At 46.0% G+C, this 17,657-nt stretch overlaps 1 protein-coding gene across 1 annotated transcript in view; it reads right to left on the bottom strand.

The window, feature by feature from the left end:
• Positions 1-7,317: 7,317 nt before the first annotated feature.
• The window catches only part of ERCC6 (ERCC excision repair 6, chromatin remodeling factor), an 81,347-nt gene continuing 71,007 nt past the window's right edge, over positions 7,318-17,657 (bottom strand). Inside the window, exons 13-21 of the mRNA XM_081105130.1 lie at positions 16,462-16,677; positions 15,701-15,811; positions 15,182-15,301; positions 14,478-14,572; positions 13,090-13,235; positions 12,304-13,005; positions 10,275-10,479; positions 9,619-9,697; positions 7,318-8,582 (exon numbers count right to left, since the gene is read on the bottom strand). Coding sequence (XP_080961256.1) covers positions 8,160-8,582; positions 9,619-9,697; positions 10,275-10,479; positions 12,304-13,005; positions 13,090-13,235; positions 14,478-14,572; positions 15,182-15,301; positions 15,701-15,811; positions 16,462-16,677 — 2,097 coding nt within the window. The 3' untranslated portion in view covers positions 7,318-8,159. The remainder of the gene's footprint in view (positions 8,583-9,618; positions 9,698-10,274; positions 10,480-12,303; positions 13,006-13,089; positions 13,236-14,477; positions 14,573-15,181; positions 15,302-15,700; positions 15,812-16,461; positions 16,678-17,657) is intronic.

Consider the following 17,657-nt stretch of genomic DNA (forward strand, 5'->3'; position numbering starts at 1 on the left):
GGGTGTCTCCAAAATGTATACATACTTAAGAACTAATAGCTCAGTTTTGAAAATGAAATCTATTTTAATAAACACTGCCTTTATAATTATTCAAAGTGTGTATATACATTTTGGGGGACACCGTATATTAAATGGTAAAAACCTAGAGCCTTATCTTCAATGTCAGGAATAAGAGAAGGATGCCAAACGTTTACATTCATTGTCATATAGGAAATATATAAAATATAAGTATTGGAATGGAAGAAACATAATTGTCATTATTTGCAGCTGATATAACTGTCACATACAGGATAATTTATAGACTATCAGAACTAAAAAAAGTTCAGGAAGATTGCTAGATATGACCAATATATAAGTCAACAATAAAACTAGAAAATACTTTTTAAATGTTACTGTAGCAACCAAAAGTATAGGATTATTAGGAATAAATGTAAGATGTGCATAATCTTATAAAATATCAGTGAAAGACAAAACGGAATTATGTCTTCACAATTAATACGCATTATAAATGCCCTATTCATAAATGAAACTCAATATTATAAATAATCATTCGCAAGCAATCTGTACAGTCATTACAATTTCAAAAACAAAATCTAAATATGATGAGGTTATCCCAAAATTTATATGAAACAAAGGTCCAAGAATACAGCATTTCTAGAGGATGACAGGGTTCATTCTATCATATATTGATAGCCAATTATAAGCTACAATGATTAAAACAGTGGGTTATTGGCAGTTAGATATGTGGACCAATTTAATGGAACACAGAGCCTAGAAACATTCCCATAATACCTGAAAATTGAATATAATGGAGAGGAGAAAATGGCGGCCAAATAGGCAGACGAATCGGGCACCTCATCCCAGGGCCAAGCTGGAAATACAACTAAATTGGAGAACATTCACCTGGAATTTTCTACTGTGGTTCAGCTGAGGAGGTGACCTATATCAAGGAAGAACAGGAGGGACCTGGAGATTGGCAGGAAGGGCAAGATAATGAGAGTTGGGAGCCTGGAGAGGAGGGACCTGAGCTACAGGGAGAACTATCCCAGGAGCACAGGCAGGGCTCCACACACCTGCCCACAGCAGTGGCAGCAGCAGCGACCCGATAGGCGGTGCTTCCCGACCCACTACAGTGCCACCTGCAGTGCCCATATCATCTAAGCAGCTGCAAAAGACAGCAGGACTGCTGGCAGCAGCAGTCTAGACCCGGCAGACCAGAGCCAGTGGGGCAGAGAGCCACAGTTTCAATTGCCTTTTTTTAAAAAAAAAAAAAATCTCTAAACCCAGAGCACAGAAGTTTTCCTTTGTAACTACACACCCGAGGCACTGGCACAGGGAGGCATGCATGGGTGAAGGTGCCTGAGGACAGGCGGGGTGGGGAGCAGGGCAGGCAGACTTGGAAAAGCAGTAGCCAGGAGTCCTGCATTGGGTCATTCTACGCTTGCAAACCAAACGGCCATTTTCCCTGGGAGGAGCTTCCTGCCCCCAACACCCAGAGGCAGGTCAATGGAAACCCACCCGAGGTGGCACAGCTGCCACACCTGCCGCGTAAGCTTCACTGAGGAACGAAGGCAGCGGCCAAGCTTACCGGTCTGAACAGTGACTGCACTGGGGGAGGGGCCGCCTGCCCCCTATCCTAGGAACCAGCCTGATACAACTCCAGGGTCCCAGCTGACCCCTGGGTCTCCATACAAGGATCTCTGTCCAGCAAGGGCAAGTGCTGGCGAGGCTGTGGAGAAAAGGGAGCCTAGTACACAGCTGGTGGGAATGCAGACGGGTGCAGCCTCTGTGGAAACCGCATGGGGTTTCCTCAAAACATTAAAAATGGAACTGCCTTATGACCCAGTGACCCCACTTCTAGGAATATATCTTAAGAGCCCAAAACACCAATCAGAAAGGACATATGCACCCCTATGTTCATAGCAGCACAATTTACAACAGCTAAGTCTTGGAAACAGTGCCCATCAGCAGATGAATGAATGAATAAAAAAACTGTGGCACATTTACACAATGGAATACTGTGCAGCAATAAAAAAGAAAGAACTCTTACCATTTGCAACAGCATGGAGGGACCTGGAGAGCATTATGCTGAGCGAAATAAGCCAATCAGAGAAAGGTAACTATCACATGATCTCATCATATGTGGAATCTAATCAACCAGACAAACTGATGAACAAAAATAGACCCAGAAACATAGAAACATGAACAGATTGTTGAGCCTCGGAGTTAAGGCCAGGGAGGGTGAGTGGGAAGAGATCAACCAATGAACTTGTATGCATATATGCATAACCTGTGGACACAGACAATGGAGTGGTGAGGATCTCGGAGGTAGGGGGACAGGAGTGGGCTGGAAGAGGTTAATGGGGGACATATGTAATACATTCAACAATAAAGATTAAAAAAAAAGAATAAAATGTAGAAGTGGCCTTATGAATTAGGAAGGAAAGGATGAAATTTTTTTAAAGGCATTAGGAAAAATAACTATCTTTATGGACTTTACAAGAGAATTTGTGAGAATGTAATCATGATTTTAGGTCATTAAAGAGGTTATTAAATAAGTAAACAAAACAAAGTATGGATAGACTAAATTTACTGTATTTAAATTAAAAATTTCTGTATAATAAATGACAGCATAAACAAAGTAGATACCTGGATGTTCTAATTTCTCAGATTTTTACGTAAAATTTAAAAATTCTCACCCCAAACTAAAAATCTATAAAATACCTAGAAATAAGCTTAATATAAAATGTGCAAGATCTTTATGAAAAAGTTATTAAAATGTTATCCAAGAGCATAAAATATTTTAATAAAGAGACCTATCATGATACTAATGGGAAAAATTATATTAATTATAAATAAATCTATTCTCCACAATTTTAGTGGAACGTAATAAATTGATTCTAAAATTCACGCAGAACAGAATATGTACAAGAATAAGACAATGGAAGAGGAGGGGAAGGAAGGGAGAACTTGCCTATAGACAATAAGACGCATATGAAGTCAAATGACAGTGAAGAGCATGGTTGGTAGGATAGGCATCTAGATCTACTGTCCAGAAACAGACAACTTATCATATGATAAACTTGGTATTTCAAATAAATGAAGAAAGAAATGGACTAGTTAATACTAGTTGGGACAATTGCCATTTCATTTTTGCTTGGAGGGGGGAGGAACCCTTAAAGATAAATAACCAATAGTAAAACTAGGTAAATACGACATTAACAGGCAATACAATAGAGGATCTATAAATGACAAGAAAATATGAAATGTTTAGTTTATAAAGTAATCAGGGAAATTCAAGTTAAAGAAGATTATTTCCAACCACAAGATTGGTCAAAAAAAAAAAAAAAAAGACACTAGTATCTACTGTTGTCAAGGGTGTAGAGTATGGTCCTTTGAATAGAAGAAAACAATTTTATTATGCTATATAATAAAAGCCTAATATGCTAAGTGTCCGGTCGTCTGTTCAACCAAAGTATAATATGCTAATGATATGCTAAGACCGCTCAACCACTCGCTATGACATGCACTGGCCACCAGGGGGCAGACAGTCCAACCGGTAGTTTAGCTTGCTGCTGGGGTCTGGCCGATCGAGACTGAGTGAGATGGGCTGGACATGCCCTGGAGCCCTCCTGCGGTCCCTCCCCGACTGGCCAACCTCCCGCCTCCCTCCCCAGTCCCGATTGTATACCAGTGGGATCCCTCTGCCTGACCTGCACCCTCTTGAAATCTGGGACCCCTCAGGGGGGCACAGTGACTGTCAGGTAGTTCCATCTACACTAATAAAAGAGAAAAATGGTAATTGGCGTACGGCGATACCTTTTTCATTGGCTAATCAGGGCTATATGCAAATTATCTGCCAACTAAGATTGGCAGTTAACTGCCAACTAAGATTGGCAGTTAACTGCCAACAAGATGGCGGCTAATTTGCATATGTAGGCACAATGCAGGGAGGCGAAAGGGAAAGCAGGAAGAAGCCCCCTGCCACTGACAGTGATCGGAAACCCAGTGGGGAGCTAAGAGCTGGGGGGCAGGGCAAAGGCAGCCCTGAGGCTGCCTTTGCCCTGCCCCCCAGCCATGATCGGAGAATCAGGCGCCTTTGCCGCCCTGGCCAGTGATAGCAGGAAGTAGGGGTGGAGCCAGCAATGGGAGCTGGACACGGTCGAAGCTGGCAGTCCCAGGAGCTAGGGGTCCCTTGCCTGGGCCTAAAGCTAAGCCCATGATCGCGGCGCCCCCCGCTGCCACTGCAGGTCCCCGCTGCCTGGGCAGGACGCCTAGGCCAGAGGCGTTAGGCCTGGGCAGGGGCAGAGCCTGCAACCGCGGGGAGCTGGGGGTCCCCTGCCCAGGCCTGACACCTCTGCCGGAGGCCTCAGGCCTGGTCAAGGGGCCGATCCGGTGATTGGTGATCGGAGGGTGATGAGGGTCAACTCCTCTGGCCGAGGCATCAGGCCTGGGTGGGGGGCGGAGCTGGGGATTGGGGGGATATGATGGTCCCCTTGCCCAGGCCTGAAGCCTGGGTCAGAGGCGTCAGGCTTGGGGGGAGGGTGGAGCAAGCGATCAGAGGGAGATGGGGGTCCCCTGCCCAGGCATGATTCCTGGGCCAGAGGCCTCAGGCCTGGGCGGGGGCCAGAGCCAGTGATCGGGGGGAGATGGGGGTCCCCTGTCCAAGCCTGACACCTCTGGCGGAGGCGTCAGGCCTGGGCAAGGGGCTGATCAGGCGATCGGAGGGTGATGGGGGTCAACGCCTGAGGGCTCCCAGTATGTGAGAGGGGGCAGGCTGGGCTGAGGGACACTCCCCCCCCCCGGTGCACAAATTTCGTGCACCGGGCCCCTAGTCTATATAATAAAAGGCTAAGTGACCATTATGGCAGAATGACCAGTCACTATGATATACACTGACCATTAGGGGGCAGACGCTCAATGCAGGAACTGCCCCCTCGTGGTCAGTGCACTTCCATAGGGGGAGTGCTGCTCAGCCAGAAGCCAGGCTCACGGCTGGCGAGCACAGTGGTGGTGGCAGGAGCCTCTCCCACCTCCGCAGTAGCATTAAGGAGCAGTGAGCAGAGCAGTAAGGAGCGAGCAGGTGGGCGGTAAGGAGGGGTCCCAGATTGTAAAAGAGATCCTAGACTGCAAGAAGGCACAGGCTGGGCTGAGCCCCCACCCCCCCCCCCACCCCAGTGCATGAATTTTGTGCACCGGGCCTCTAGTCTCCATTAAAATTAAAAATATACATGATTTTTAATCCAGCAATTCTATGAAAGTAGAGGTGTCATTATAGGAATGAAAAGACATCTTGCATATAATGTTAAAGAAAAAGTTAATTGCAAAATAAGAATATAATCCCACATAGGTAAATCACATGCATTGAAAAAACAAAACTAGCCGCTGTAATAAAGAGACTCCAAAGGACAGTGGTTTAAGCAAGTCAGAAATTAATTTCACTCTAAGTTACAGGTGAAAGGAATTTTCCCATCCTTAACACGTGACTTCTGCCCATCCCATGCCACTGTTTAAGCCTGCACTGGCATCTCAGCCAGCAAGGAAGGGGCATGACAGAATTGTACACCCAACTCTTTAGTTAAGGACCTGATCTGGAAGGGCTACTCACATCGATTGCCTGGTCATGTGGCCACAATTACTATAAGAGGCTTGGAAACAGCCTTTAGCTGGGCAGCACCTGTCCAGATACAACTTTATCAGTAAAGGAAGGAGAACACGGGCATCATAGCAGCAGTCTCTGCCACATGTATTTGTAAATAGGCTGCATGAATACACACCAAATACAGTGCTTATCTTCGGAACAGGAGCAAGAGTGGTGGGGAGGTGGAGTATTTCTGAAATTTTATAAACAGTATTAGCCTATTTATATATCAACTAAGGAATTTTTAAAATTCACATTTTAAAATCTTTTATTTGGGGCTTGAAACTATTGTTAAGCACACTAAATCTATTAACACTATAGAAAGCATTTAAAGTTCCAAAAATTAGATTTTAATCTAAATGAGAAAGTTACTCTGTATTGTTGAAACCATTTTACTTAGAGCATCTTTCTCCAAGCTGCTCACCCAGGAAGCGTGATGGCATTGTCTGTAGACCAGGGGTGGGCAAACTTTTTGACTCGAGGGCCACAATGGGTTCTTAAACTGGACCGGAGGGCCGGAACAAAAGCATGGATGGAGTGTTTGTGTGAACTAATATAAATTCAAAGTAAACATCATTACATAAAAGGGTACAGTCTTTTTTTTTTTTTAGTTTTATTCATTTCAAACGGGCAGGATCCGGCCTGTGGGCCGTAGTTTGCCCACGGCTGCTGTAGAGTCACACTGAGGCACAGGCAGGGCGGCGATCCAGCCGAGGTCACAGCATGCCAGTGGCCGAGACAACTGTCGTGTGGGCCACCCTGCCTTCTCTGCATCATGACTTTGCTAGTTTCCTATTTGTTGAGAGGCTGCCACTCCTTCAGCCCCGGACAATGTAGATTTCAGACAGTGCATGATGCCCACACACTTCCCACTCACTAACTGCATCAGGACTTCAATCTCTGAACAAGGGGACACAGCTCTCTTATAGGCTAACGATTACAACAATGAAAATACCAGCGGGCTTCTCAGAAACAGAACAGTCATGAGCTGAACTGACTCCCTTCTGAGCCAAGTACTCAAGTTCAGGATTTCCTCATCTGTTTAAAAATCCTTCCATGACTTCTAGATAATGATGGCGAATGAGGAAAATATAGGACCTTTCTCCTCTGATATATAATGGATCACGCTATAAATATGAAAAAAAATGAACAAGCCAGAATCCCCCCCAGAACAGCAGAAAACCCATGCAGGAGGCAACCATCAGATGTTTCTCTCTTCCCCCTCCCTCCCTCCCTTCCACTCTCTCTAAAAAACAAACAAACGACTTCAGAGCTGAGATCTTAAACATAATGAGAAGGAAACAAGGAAAAACAGACTAAGAAAACAAACTGAGGTTCAAAACAGCACCATCACAGAACTACAAACACATAAATACCAGCCAGAAAGAGCAGCTGAAAACCAACCCTTAAACAGGAGAGTCATCAGGAAGGCACAGCAAGCGATGGAAACAGGACAGACAACAACACCTAAGGAGAGCAGTACTGCCTGACAGCCACCAGCACCACTAGGAGAGCGACAGACCACTGAAAGGAATCGGTGAGGTCGCCTCCCATCGTGGGCGCAGCGGGCTGGGATGCGGGCAGATCTGGCTGGGCTCTGGAGCGATGTTTGTGAGCATGGGTGTGTTGGCTGTGTTATCTGCACTTTTGGTTCTGCTTGTTTTGTTTTTGAGGATAACATTTCATTTTCCTAAAACGAACAGTCATCATAGGGACTTTGCTTGTTATAAAACTGAGTACACTACAACTTTCTAAAACACGTCTTATTTATCCCAGGCTACCTCATGCTTTACTAACGAAACTAACTGCCAATTCAACAGCACCTTAAAAGAAAGACTATTTACAGGCAATTAAGATGATTCAAAAGATAAATCTGATCTCTCTTGGGGTGGCAAATGATAAATTTAAACATTGTAAAAATTTAAGCACCGAAAACAACACTGTTGTCAGATATTGCTGAATTAATTTATTGAACAGGTCTCACTGAATAGAAGACATGTTTTAGTGCAATAAAAAGAATTGTTGCGATTCTGGGTCCGCAGACTTCTCAATGAGCAGTAGCGTCTCTGGGACTGAAGTCCACAGACTTCTCAATGAGCAGTAGCGTCTCTGGGACTGAAGTCCACAGACCACTCAATGAGCAGTAGCGTCTCCGGGATTGAAGTCCACAGACCACTCAATGAGCAGTAGCGTCTCCGGGACTGAAGTCCACAGACTTCTCAATGAGAGTAGCGTCTCCGGAAAAGCGGCTTTTGGGAAAAGGAACAAATGTGTCCCAGGACTGTCGGGCCCCTGGTTTTATAACATAATTCAGAGCATCAAAAAAATCAACCCATGTGTTTATAAAACTTTTAAGTCCCAAAGAATTTCTTCTTCCTTAAAGTTTTAATTATGAGGTAGCTATCATTCAAAGTACACATCAAATGCAGCCAACCTCTGCTGACAGACATGAGCCCTAATCATAATTCTTGGAAATTGCCACTGGAAAGTCAATTAAAAGTTTAGAAATTAATGTTAATCAGCAGTATTCTGGCTTGAGTTTCCAAATTCCTTCCCCACCAGAAGTTCTATGAAAAGTGCAGAGGTTTCTCAACAGTTCTCGAAAGACACAAGACTGGGAAACTGTTAACTTGGACTCGAACTCCTGCAGAATCTCCTGCGTGCTGGCCTGGCCGTCCACGCGGGCCTGAAAGGCGATGAAGTTCCTCATTTCCACCAGGAGGTCGTCGTGCTCCGCGCTGGAGGGCGGCGGGGCGCAAGCCTCGGGAGGGTGCACGTTTTCACTTTCCAGCCGCTCCGGCAAAATCAGGTGGTTCCTGGCTCTCATTCTAGCCAACAGTGAGGATGAAGCGAGGGCCCCGGATGAGGACTCCACAGCTTCCACATTTCCACTAAAATGCTCAGAAATGTGATCTTTTCCATCCTTTTTCACGATGCTGTCCTGCAGAAGCAAGAGCACTGCATTGATACGTTTACCGTCTAACTTATGGTCCACTAATCTCCCCAAAGCTCTGAGGGGCTATACAGTAACATGGGTGCCCGGGCCAGGATGTCAAATTCATGGGGACAGAATGAAACAATAGATACCACAAAGGGAAAGGAGAGCCAGCCATCTAAATCCACCCGTATTAAAAACCAACAACAAAAAGACACCCAAAACTACACTATTCACTTGGTGGCCACTCTGCGTGATGAGGATGGAGGGAGAGCAGAGGGGCTGGGGAGCAGGCGCCAGGAAACTGCCTCTAGGAAGCTTGAGTTCTGTGGGCTTCTCCTGCTCTTCCTTCCAACTTTATCCTGGTCTAGGTTGGCACTGTGGGCTAAGGAACAATATTGAGCTGTACTTCTTTTTCTTCACTTTTATATATTTTATTCTTTACTGCTTTATACCTCCTATGTGTTTCCTTAAAAACAACAAAGTTTCTCTAGTCATATTCATCTAAAATAGGAGTCTGGACCTGGCAGTTCCAAAGGTTCAGTAGCACAGCCCTTAACCAGAAAAGACCAGAGAGCACTGAGTGAGCGAGGCCCGAGGGCGAGGCCCGGCTGCTCTGGTGGAGCACTCGGACGTTCGTTACAGGACAGGAGACCGTGCAGGGCGCCGGCAGCTGGTGAATGACAAGCATCTCAGGCCTTTGCTCTAGGGCAGTGGTCTTTGGAACCACTGAACCTGGTACTGCTGCGTGGGCCATGCCTTCCACCTGTCACCTGTCCCTGTATGAACACCCTCCCCACACACACATTAACTTTCTAAGGGCAAAATAGAGAATTTGCTCTAGATCGTGGGTTAAAGACTTCTTCTGTTAGGAAGTTAGCTGGCCTTTTAGATTCGAATAAAGTGGTTCATAAATCAGAGCAGGCAGCACAAATCGCAGGTGGCGTTAGCCAGAGACTTTTTTCACATCCGAATCAGGTTACATTTTCCTGGGAATCCAATGAAGTCTCCCAGGTGAAAAGCGGACAGGCTACCACATTACCTGGCGTTTCTGCTTTGGGGACGTCGAAGAAGGATGCTGCACAGAGAAGCTGGAATTCCTTTTCTGACCAAATCTACTCCTAAATAAGGAAAAGAATCACAGATAAAATGGCTGTTTTTGTGACTAAGAGATGAAAATGCCTTTTCAACAACTAAACTCTTCCTGGAAAACTTTTGTTCTGCGTAATTCTTCTTTCACAGCCATGGCCCCGCCCTTCCTCTGCTTTACTCCCCTGGGAAGAAATGTTGCATCTTGAGCAAGAACCACTCCATGTCCGTGTTCAGCATACGGGGGCCACTGCCTCCTCCCGGGGAGGAAAACCCTTCCCGGCGAGTGCACTGAGCAGCACAGCCACGCCCACTGAGGGAGCTGGCGAGATGTCTTATGAAGGCTTAACTGTGATTCTGCACCTCTTCCTGGTTTTAACAAAACAGCTCTCCTTCCCCCTGAAAGCTTGTCTTTGGAAAGCAGGGAACAAAGCGAAGAAGAAGGTAAGGTTACAAACGTGTTTCGCTGAGTCCCACAAGCTGGCTGCCCGTCCCTCCCTGAGGTTTCCCCTGCAGAAGAGCAGGGGGAGTGCCCACGCCTGCCCTGACTGTGCCCAGCAGGACGGCCTGGCCTTCTTGCAGCACAGCAGGCAGGGCAGCATTTCTTACTTCGTTCCCGCTGGTGCACCAGAAACCCCCCTGTGGCCGGTCCAGGTGGGAACACCAGACGCCACTCCCAGACATCTCTGCCGAGAGAGCCTCAGTGCCTTCAGGGCATCCTGGGCCACTCGGTTGGCCTCTGCCTCCACCAGCACATAATCGGGGCTGGCTCCATCCATGATGGCGTCGTGCTTCATGACACTGTGCACGCCAACTAGCAAGAACACAGAAAACAGGAAACATGTTATTTCAGGTTGGAAACAATCTCAGTTTTTCTTCCGTACAGTCTAGCATGTCATAGGTAGAGGGAAATGATGACTATTTTTATTTACCGAGACCCAGTCACTTACATGCTGTGGCTACTTACCTTCACCACACCGTCTGAGGTAGAGACTATTACTGTCCCTGTTTTACACAATGGAAGCATGATGCTTCGATCATAACTTCAACATCACCTCTTCCCCCCTATCTGGGAATTTTAAAATCTTCTATGGTATGGTATGTGAATTATATCTCAATAAAGCTATCTTTCTGAATCAATTAAGAGAAAAAAATTCTTTACTGAAGGGAAAAATATAAACCAGAATTATAGAATTTCTAAATGTAATGCCCATGAAAATATTACATATTAGACTAATTTAATGCAGTTATTAATGGAAAATTCATAGCCTTAAATACCTGTATCAGTAAAAATAAATGAATATAAGAACTACATTTCCAAGTCAAATGGTTTTATAAAAAGACAAAAAAATTCACCAAAACACAAAAACAAAAGCATAAGGAAGAAAGTAATGAAGATAAAAGCAAAAATTATGAAGTAGAGAACAATCATGGATCTAGTTAATAAATCAAAATCTTGGTTTACTAAAAAAAAAAAAATTCACAAACTAGACAAACCACTAGCTTAACTTGATCAAGAAAAAAATGGTGCGTGTCGGGAGGGCATAGAATATTAGAAATGACAAGGGGGAAATTATCTTGAAAAAGAAGTAAATTAAAAAGAAACATTTCAAGAGTATTTTCTGTCTCTATGCAAATGAACCTGAAAACGGGACAAAACAGATAATTTGCTAGGAAAACAGACCAGTAACTGCAGAAAAGGCAGAGTTAACCAGTTACAGGAAAGCATCGGGCCCAGATGGTTTCTCTCTTAAATGCCATCCCAAGCTGCCTCCTTGAACAGAGAACCATCCCAGCGACCTGTTGAGGCCTGAACAGGACCACACCCCACGGATGAGGAAGCTGGGCAGGACTGCCGTCCCCGGGTCCTGACACATTGCTGAGACTTCTTCTGTTCTCCCTTGAGGTTAGCCACCAGCTTTCCTGCTTCCGGAGTGCCTGCCTCTGGCCATACCCCTGCCCTGCCCCCCTCCCCTGCTGTTACTGCAATCTCCTGTGGTTGGAAAATCAGATAAATATAGCATGTAGGGAAATCTCCTATTAACGTTCAGACAGCACAAGTCCATTGAAAGCATTGCACCCCTCCCGTAAGTGGTTATGTCAAGTACTATTGTTCTCCAAAGGTTCAAATCCTTGGTCTTCAAAAGGGAGAGGTGAATAAAATTTTCAAAAATGTCAATAAATTTCAAATCTTAATTTTAGGAGAAAAAAATTACTTCCAGTAGATAGCACTGTCAGCAGAGGCTGCTACTGCTAGAAACGGCCTACTCATGTCTGTCCCCAGCACACCTGTGGCAAATTCAACAAAGGATTGCCTGACTTTTTTTTGTTTGTTTATTTGTTAATCCTCACCCAAAGATATTTTTTTCCATTGATTTTTAGATAGTGTGAAAGGAGGGAGAGAGGAGGAGTGTATATATGTGTGTGTGGGGGGAGAGAGAGAGAGAGAGAGAGCGCGCGCGCAAGAAACATTGATGTGAGAGAGACACATCTATTGGTTGCCTCCCGCACATGCCCCAACCAGGGCCAGGGATTGAACCTGCAGCCCAGGTACATGCCCTTGACCAGGAATGGCACTCGGGACCCTACGGTGCACGGGCCGACACTAACCACTGAGACACCGGCCAGGGTGGATTACCTGATTTTTTGAAAAGCTTTTCTAAAACATAGTCATCATTGTTCTGCTGCTTGCTCTCCTGCTCGTTTTCACTGTCCTGCTTCCGGTACTTTCTTTTCTTCACAAGGTGTGGAATTCGAGTTCCTTCAAACTTGGCGTCTCTATGGCGCTTGGAGCTCTTGGGCTTTTGATGTGGCCTCAGAAGCGTCTCCGGGGCCTCTTCTTCTGCCACACTATGTTTTGTTTTCGACTTGTGCTTACAGAAGTTATTGTCCATTTGTCCATTCTCACAAAGAGGTTCAGTTTGGACCTGGCAGCTTTCTCTTTTATCAGAAAGACCTTGCTTCTCACCGATCCTTTCCCCACCAGATGTCCTGCCCGTGTCACTGATTCCTGGAGAACATGAACACTGGCCCTCTGCACTCGGCACTGGCCAGTCCTCCAGTCTAATCACTGCGTCTGTCTCCTCGGCAAGTCTGTCACCACGACCTCCAGTGCCAGGTGTCCGAGGGGCCTCTGGCAAAGGGTCACCTTGATTAGAAGGCGCTGCATTTACTGCAGCTCCTACAACTGCGGATTTCTCTGCTGATGCTGTGCCATCGCTGGCGGATGCATCAGAACCAGGGAACTTTTTGCCTATTGGAATGTTATGGTCTGTTCCAAAGGCCAGCTGAAGTTTTCTTTTTAAATGGCGTTTGGGTGTCTGAACATCTGAGCCAGTTCCTGTAAAAGGAAAAACACACTAATGTTACATTTTGTAATTCTTGTATCATTTGTTCCGTCAAGTTAAACGAGCTTCTGTAATACCTGCAAAAATAGCACTTGTTTCCGTGCCCTGGGATGCATCAGGACTAGTCAGAGTGAACAGCTCATAGAGGTCATTGGACTTGAAGAACCGCCGTTGCTTTGGATCCTTTAACACTCTATTTGTCAGAAACTGCTTGAAGATTTGTCTAAAGATAGAAAGTAACTGGTATGAAACAACAGTTAGCTCTACCTCAAAACCCTAATTATAAAACAATACGAGAGAGACATGATAACTGCAGCTGTACAGGTGTCTAAATAATTCCTAAAACTTCTAGCCTTGGAAATTACAATTCAAGAAGTACACAAAACATCAGGTGGTCTCCCATGTTTTACAGAATTTAAGTTAGAAATAATGCCTTGTTATTATTTATACCCCATGGGTTTCTGCAATTTCCAAGATTCATCACATTTCAAGAAACACCTTTTTCCACACAATTAAGTGGCACACAGGCTGTCTAAGCTGCAAAGAGCCAGCCCCTGACTCCTGGACCAGGCCCCTTCCCATGACGGGCTCCGCAAACCCCGACCTGGGCTTTGCAAAGTTTCCACCTGGAGCTATCTCACCAGCTTCCACCTCCTGAGCCACACCCCACACTAAAGCAGTATGCCATCGTCACTCTTGCCCAGATCCCCCCATAAAGGAGCCCTGCCCCGCCCAGTGGCTCATTCTTCAGGCTAAGGCATGTGTTTCTAAGTGGAGAGCTCTCCCTCAGGACTCGACTGGTCTCCAGCCCTCACACCAGGCCCCTGAAGAACACGCACGGCCCCACAGTGGCCCCGCACATGGTGGAGAGCAGGGGCCTCCCTTTAGATCTGGGATGTGGTTCAATAAAGTCTCCAGCACGGGCGAAACTGGCCATCTCTCCATTCCACTGCTGAAGTGCTCCTTGCTCAAATCCCTCCTCTTCACAGAGAGAAAGACGGAGGAGACACAGGTCAACCTTCCTCTATGGGGCGCCTGAGCCACAACGAACAGAACACCCACGCCAGTCACACCCACATGCCATGTGTAAATACCAATACTGTTAGCATTTTAATTCTGTCACGTCTTACAATTTTTCTGAAAAAAGATGGCACACTATAGTAGGTAGGAAAATTTCTCTCAAATAACAGGATGAAGTTTAAACAGAAGCAGTCCTTGAAGTTTAATAAAGTAGGACAATGACCACGTTCAAAGACATCTTTTCAAAACCTCACAATAAGCCATTTCAAAAAACTAAAATAAGGCTTATTTTAGAAAAATAAAATATAAAGACAAAACAAAAACTTCAAAAACCACATTTTCCCTCAGGTTATAGCAACCATTGCTTTACAAAAGATGCCTGGCTGCCCCGGCGGTGGGTCTGTCCCGCGCACACACGGCGGGAGGGCGGGCCCTGCACACTGACCGGTGGTAGATCTTCTCCTCGATGGTGCCCGCGGTGAGGAGCCGGTACACCGTCACCTGCTTCCTCTGGCCGATCCTCCACGCGCGCTCCCGGGCCTGCGGAGAGAGCACGCGTCAGCAGGGCCCTCCCCACGACAAGCCCTGACAGAGACAGGCGGCTGGGTGCTGCCCTCCACACCCCGTCAGAGTGCTGGCTAATGAGGCTGACACCCCTCAGGCCTGTTAGGAAGATAAACAGGCCAGTGACAGAGAGACCGCTATTTCTACCTGAAAAAGGAGTCTGTAGCATTCCCTTTATCAGACCTGGTGATGAGGCTGCGAACAAACAGAAGCGCGTCCTCCTCAGGCCGAAGCCCAGCAGCAACACGGAGCCCTGCGGACACCCAGGTGCGGCCCATAACCGACTGCTGACCCGCACAAAAACCCGAGGTAACCTCACTCCAAAACTTAACTACTGACAGCCTTCTGCTGAGCTGACCCGTAATATAAACAGTCGGTAAACACATACTGTGTATGTCATACGTACTATATGCTGTAGTCTCACAATAAAGTAAGCTGGAGAAAAGAAAATCAGAAAGAAGACAAAGGACATTTACTGCACTTAATTTTAAAAAGCCTCAGATAAATGGACTCAGGCAGTTCAAACCCGTGTTGTTCAAGGGCCAACTATGTCAGCAACACACTCCTTTTAAAAAATAAACAGACCTGCGTGTCGGTGCTTGGGTTCCAGTCGGGGTCGTAGATGATGACTCTGTTGGCCCCTGTCAGGTTGACTCCGAGGCCACCCACCCGCGTGGTCAGAAGAAACACAAATATGGATGTGTCCTAGAGTAAGACACACAACACTGAGTGTGCACATTTAGGACCAGAGAGAATCGTCACCTCTACCGCCCGTACTCCACCCACGGAACATGGCCCTGATATAAGGAATGGGCTGTGGACTAGAGACCCTGCTCAGTCAAAGATGCCATCTCACCACTCCTGCTCTTAATAGCAATATTAGTTGATATGTAAAAGTTGGGTTTTCAAGAAAAAATATACACACATTAATAATTTTACATGCACATAGACACACACATCAATAATACAGAAATGCACAGAGTTAAAAACAAAAACTCCCCCGCCCCCTGCTGCCCACCCCAGACCCCGCACGCTCAGGCGGTGCGGGCACGTCTGCCTCTGCACGCAGCAGCAGCTCCGGCATCACTGCCAGTCACTGGTCACCTCATTGTATCTTGTGATCAGCGGCTGTCTTGAAGCTATGGTCGTGGTGCCATCCATTTTGAGATAGGAATACTTCTGGGCTCTAAGAAAGACTTCAAGTATGTCCAACATCTGTTTGGGAGAGAGGATGGGGGGTAAGAGTTTAAAAATTAAATGCACAACCGTGTGAGTGCTTTCACATTTGTGTGAACAGTCACACCTTCCCAACGGTCACATTAAAAGGGTTTCTTGCTTTGAGGGACATAAATTGCTACGAGTATTTTGGGGATTTCTCTGCTGTTAATTTCTACAAGTTTTGTAAATAGCTGGGCATTTATTTGAGTAACTAAGTAACATGGTAACTAAGCCTTTTTAAAAAGCCAACTTCTGAGCGCCAAATCTAGACAGAGATCTAAGCTCCCAAAGAGATTAGCAGGCTGCCACCCCAGTATCAGCAGGTGGAGCTGCTAAGGGGATCATTACTCTAGATCAGGGGTGGGCAAACTACGGCATGCGGGCCGGATCCGGCCCGTTTGAAATGAATAAAACTAAAAAAAAAAAAGACCGTACCCTTTTATGTAATGATGTTTACTTTGAATTTATATTAGTTCACACAAACACTCCATCCATGCTTTTGTTCCGGCCCTCTGGTCCAGTTTAAGGACCCATTGTGGCCCTCGAGTCAGAAAGTTTGCCCACCCCTGCCCGAGATTATACCCCCTATTGTGAATTATAAGCCGTAAGGAACCAGCTTGTCTCCTGAGTGAGCGCTGTCTGCTCACCTGCCTTGACTGGGAAAACAGCAGTACTCGCTGGCCCTGCTTGTGCCATATCTTCAACAAGGACTCAACAACGATCATCTTCCCAGAACGTCTCCAGTGTCCAAACTGGTCTTCCTCTGGTTCATTATCAGGAATGCCTCTGGGAGTCTTGGGGCCTCCAGAAAAGAGGTCGGGGTGGTTGCAGATTTTCCTCAGGGCGACCAGGCCAGAGAAAACCTAGGCATAAGAGAACATGTGCGCTCCAGACGACTTGGTGTGAACTCCGTCACGCAGGAAGGAGGCGAGGAGGGAGGCCGTTCGACACGGAACGCAGATTAAGAAGGAATTCTTCATTCGCTTCTTAGCTTCCTCCCTAATCACAGCACATGAGGAGCTAGAAGAAATCAACCTTCACTCATCTTCTTTTCCTGACAGGGCAAGTTCTCCAGAAACAAAAAAAATTCTACTGGACCAAACATGTCTGTGGGGGTCATATTCAATTCCTGATTATCTATCTCCCTCACTAGGAGAAAAGGTGGGCAGCTCACAGCATCAGAAAAAACATGATATATAAAACTGACTCATCTGTTACGTACAAATAAAAAATGTCACGCCCATCTCAACTGGCAGAAATCAGTCACGTAACTTAGCAAATGCACTGAAATAGTACACTCCTGAGGACTCACTAAAAGTTCTATAATTTAATATGAGTCAGCGGTGTCCTCTAGTATCATATCAGAAATAGCATGTGCAGGGGAAACACACAATGGGAAAGACGTGCGGTGGTTCACTCTGCAGGACACACAGCAGGAGAGCGCTGCCTCCATGCCTGGCAGGAGGGCCTTCGTCAGTTTTCAGAGCGCGACGCACATCGAGCTCCCCAGTATAAAAGCTCAAGCAGCGCCCTAACCAGTTTGGCTCAGTGGATAGAGCGTCGGCCTGCAGACTGAAGGGTCCCAGGTTCGATTCCGGTCAAGGGCATGTACCTTGGTTGCGGGCACATCACCAGCAGGTGCGTGCAGGAGGCAGCTGATCGATGTTTCTCTCGCATCGATGTTTCTAACTCTCTATCTCTCTCCGTTCCTCTCTGTAAAAAGTCAATAAAATATATATATATATATATATTTTTTAAAAAAAGCTCAAGCTGGAAAAGATAAAGTCATAAACTGAGCCAGTAGTCAAAGACTATGATAGTTCTGACTAGTAAATAATAGTTA

This window comes from Myotis nattereri (genome assembly GCF_964212035.1).
Source record: "Myotis nattereri genome assembly, chromosome: 13".
In the NCBI taxonomy this organism is placed as follows: domain Eukaryota; kingdom Metazoa; phylum Chordata; class Mammalia; order Chiroptera; family Vespertilionidae; genus Myotis; species Myotis nattereri.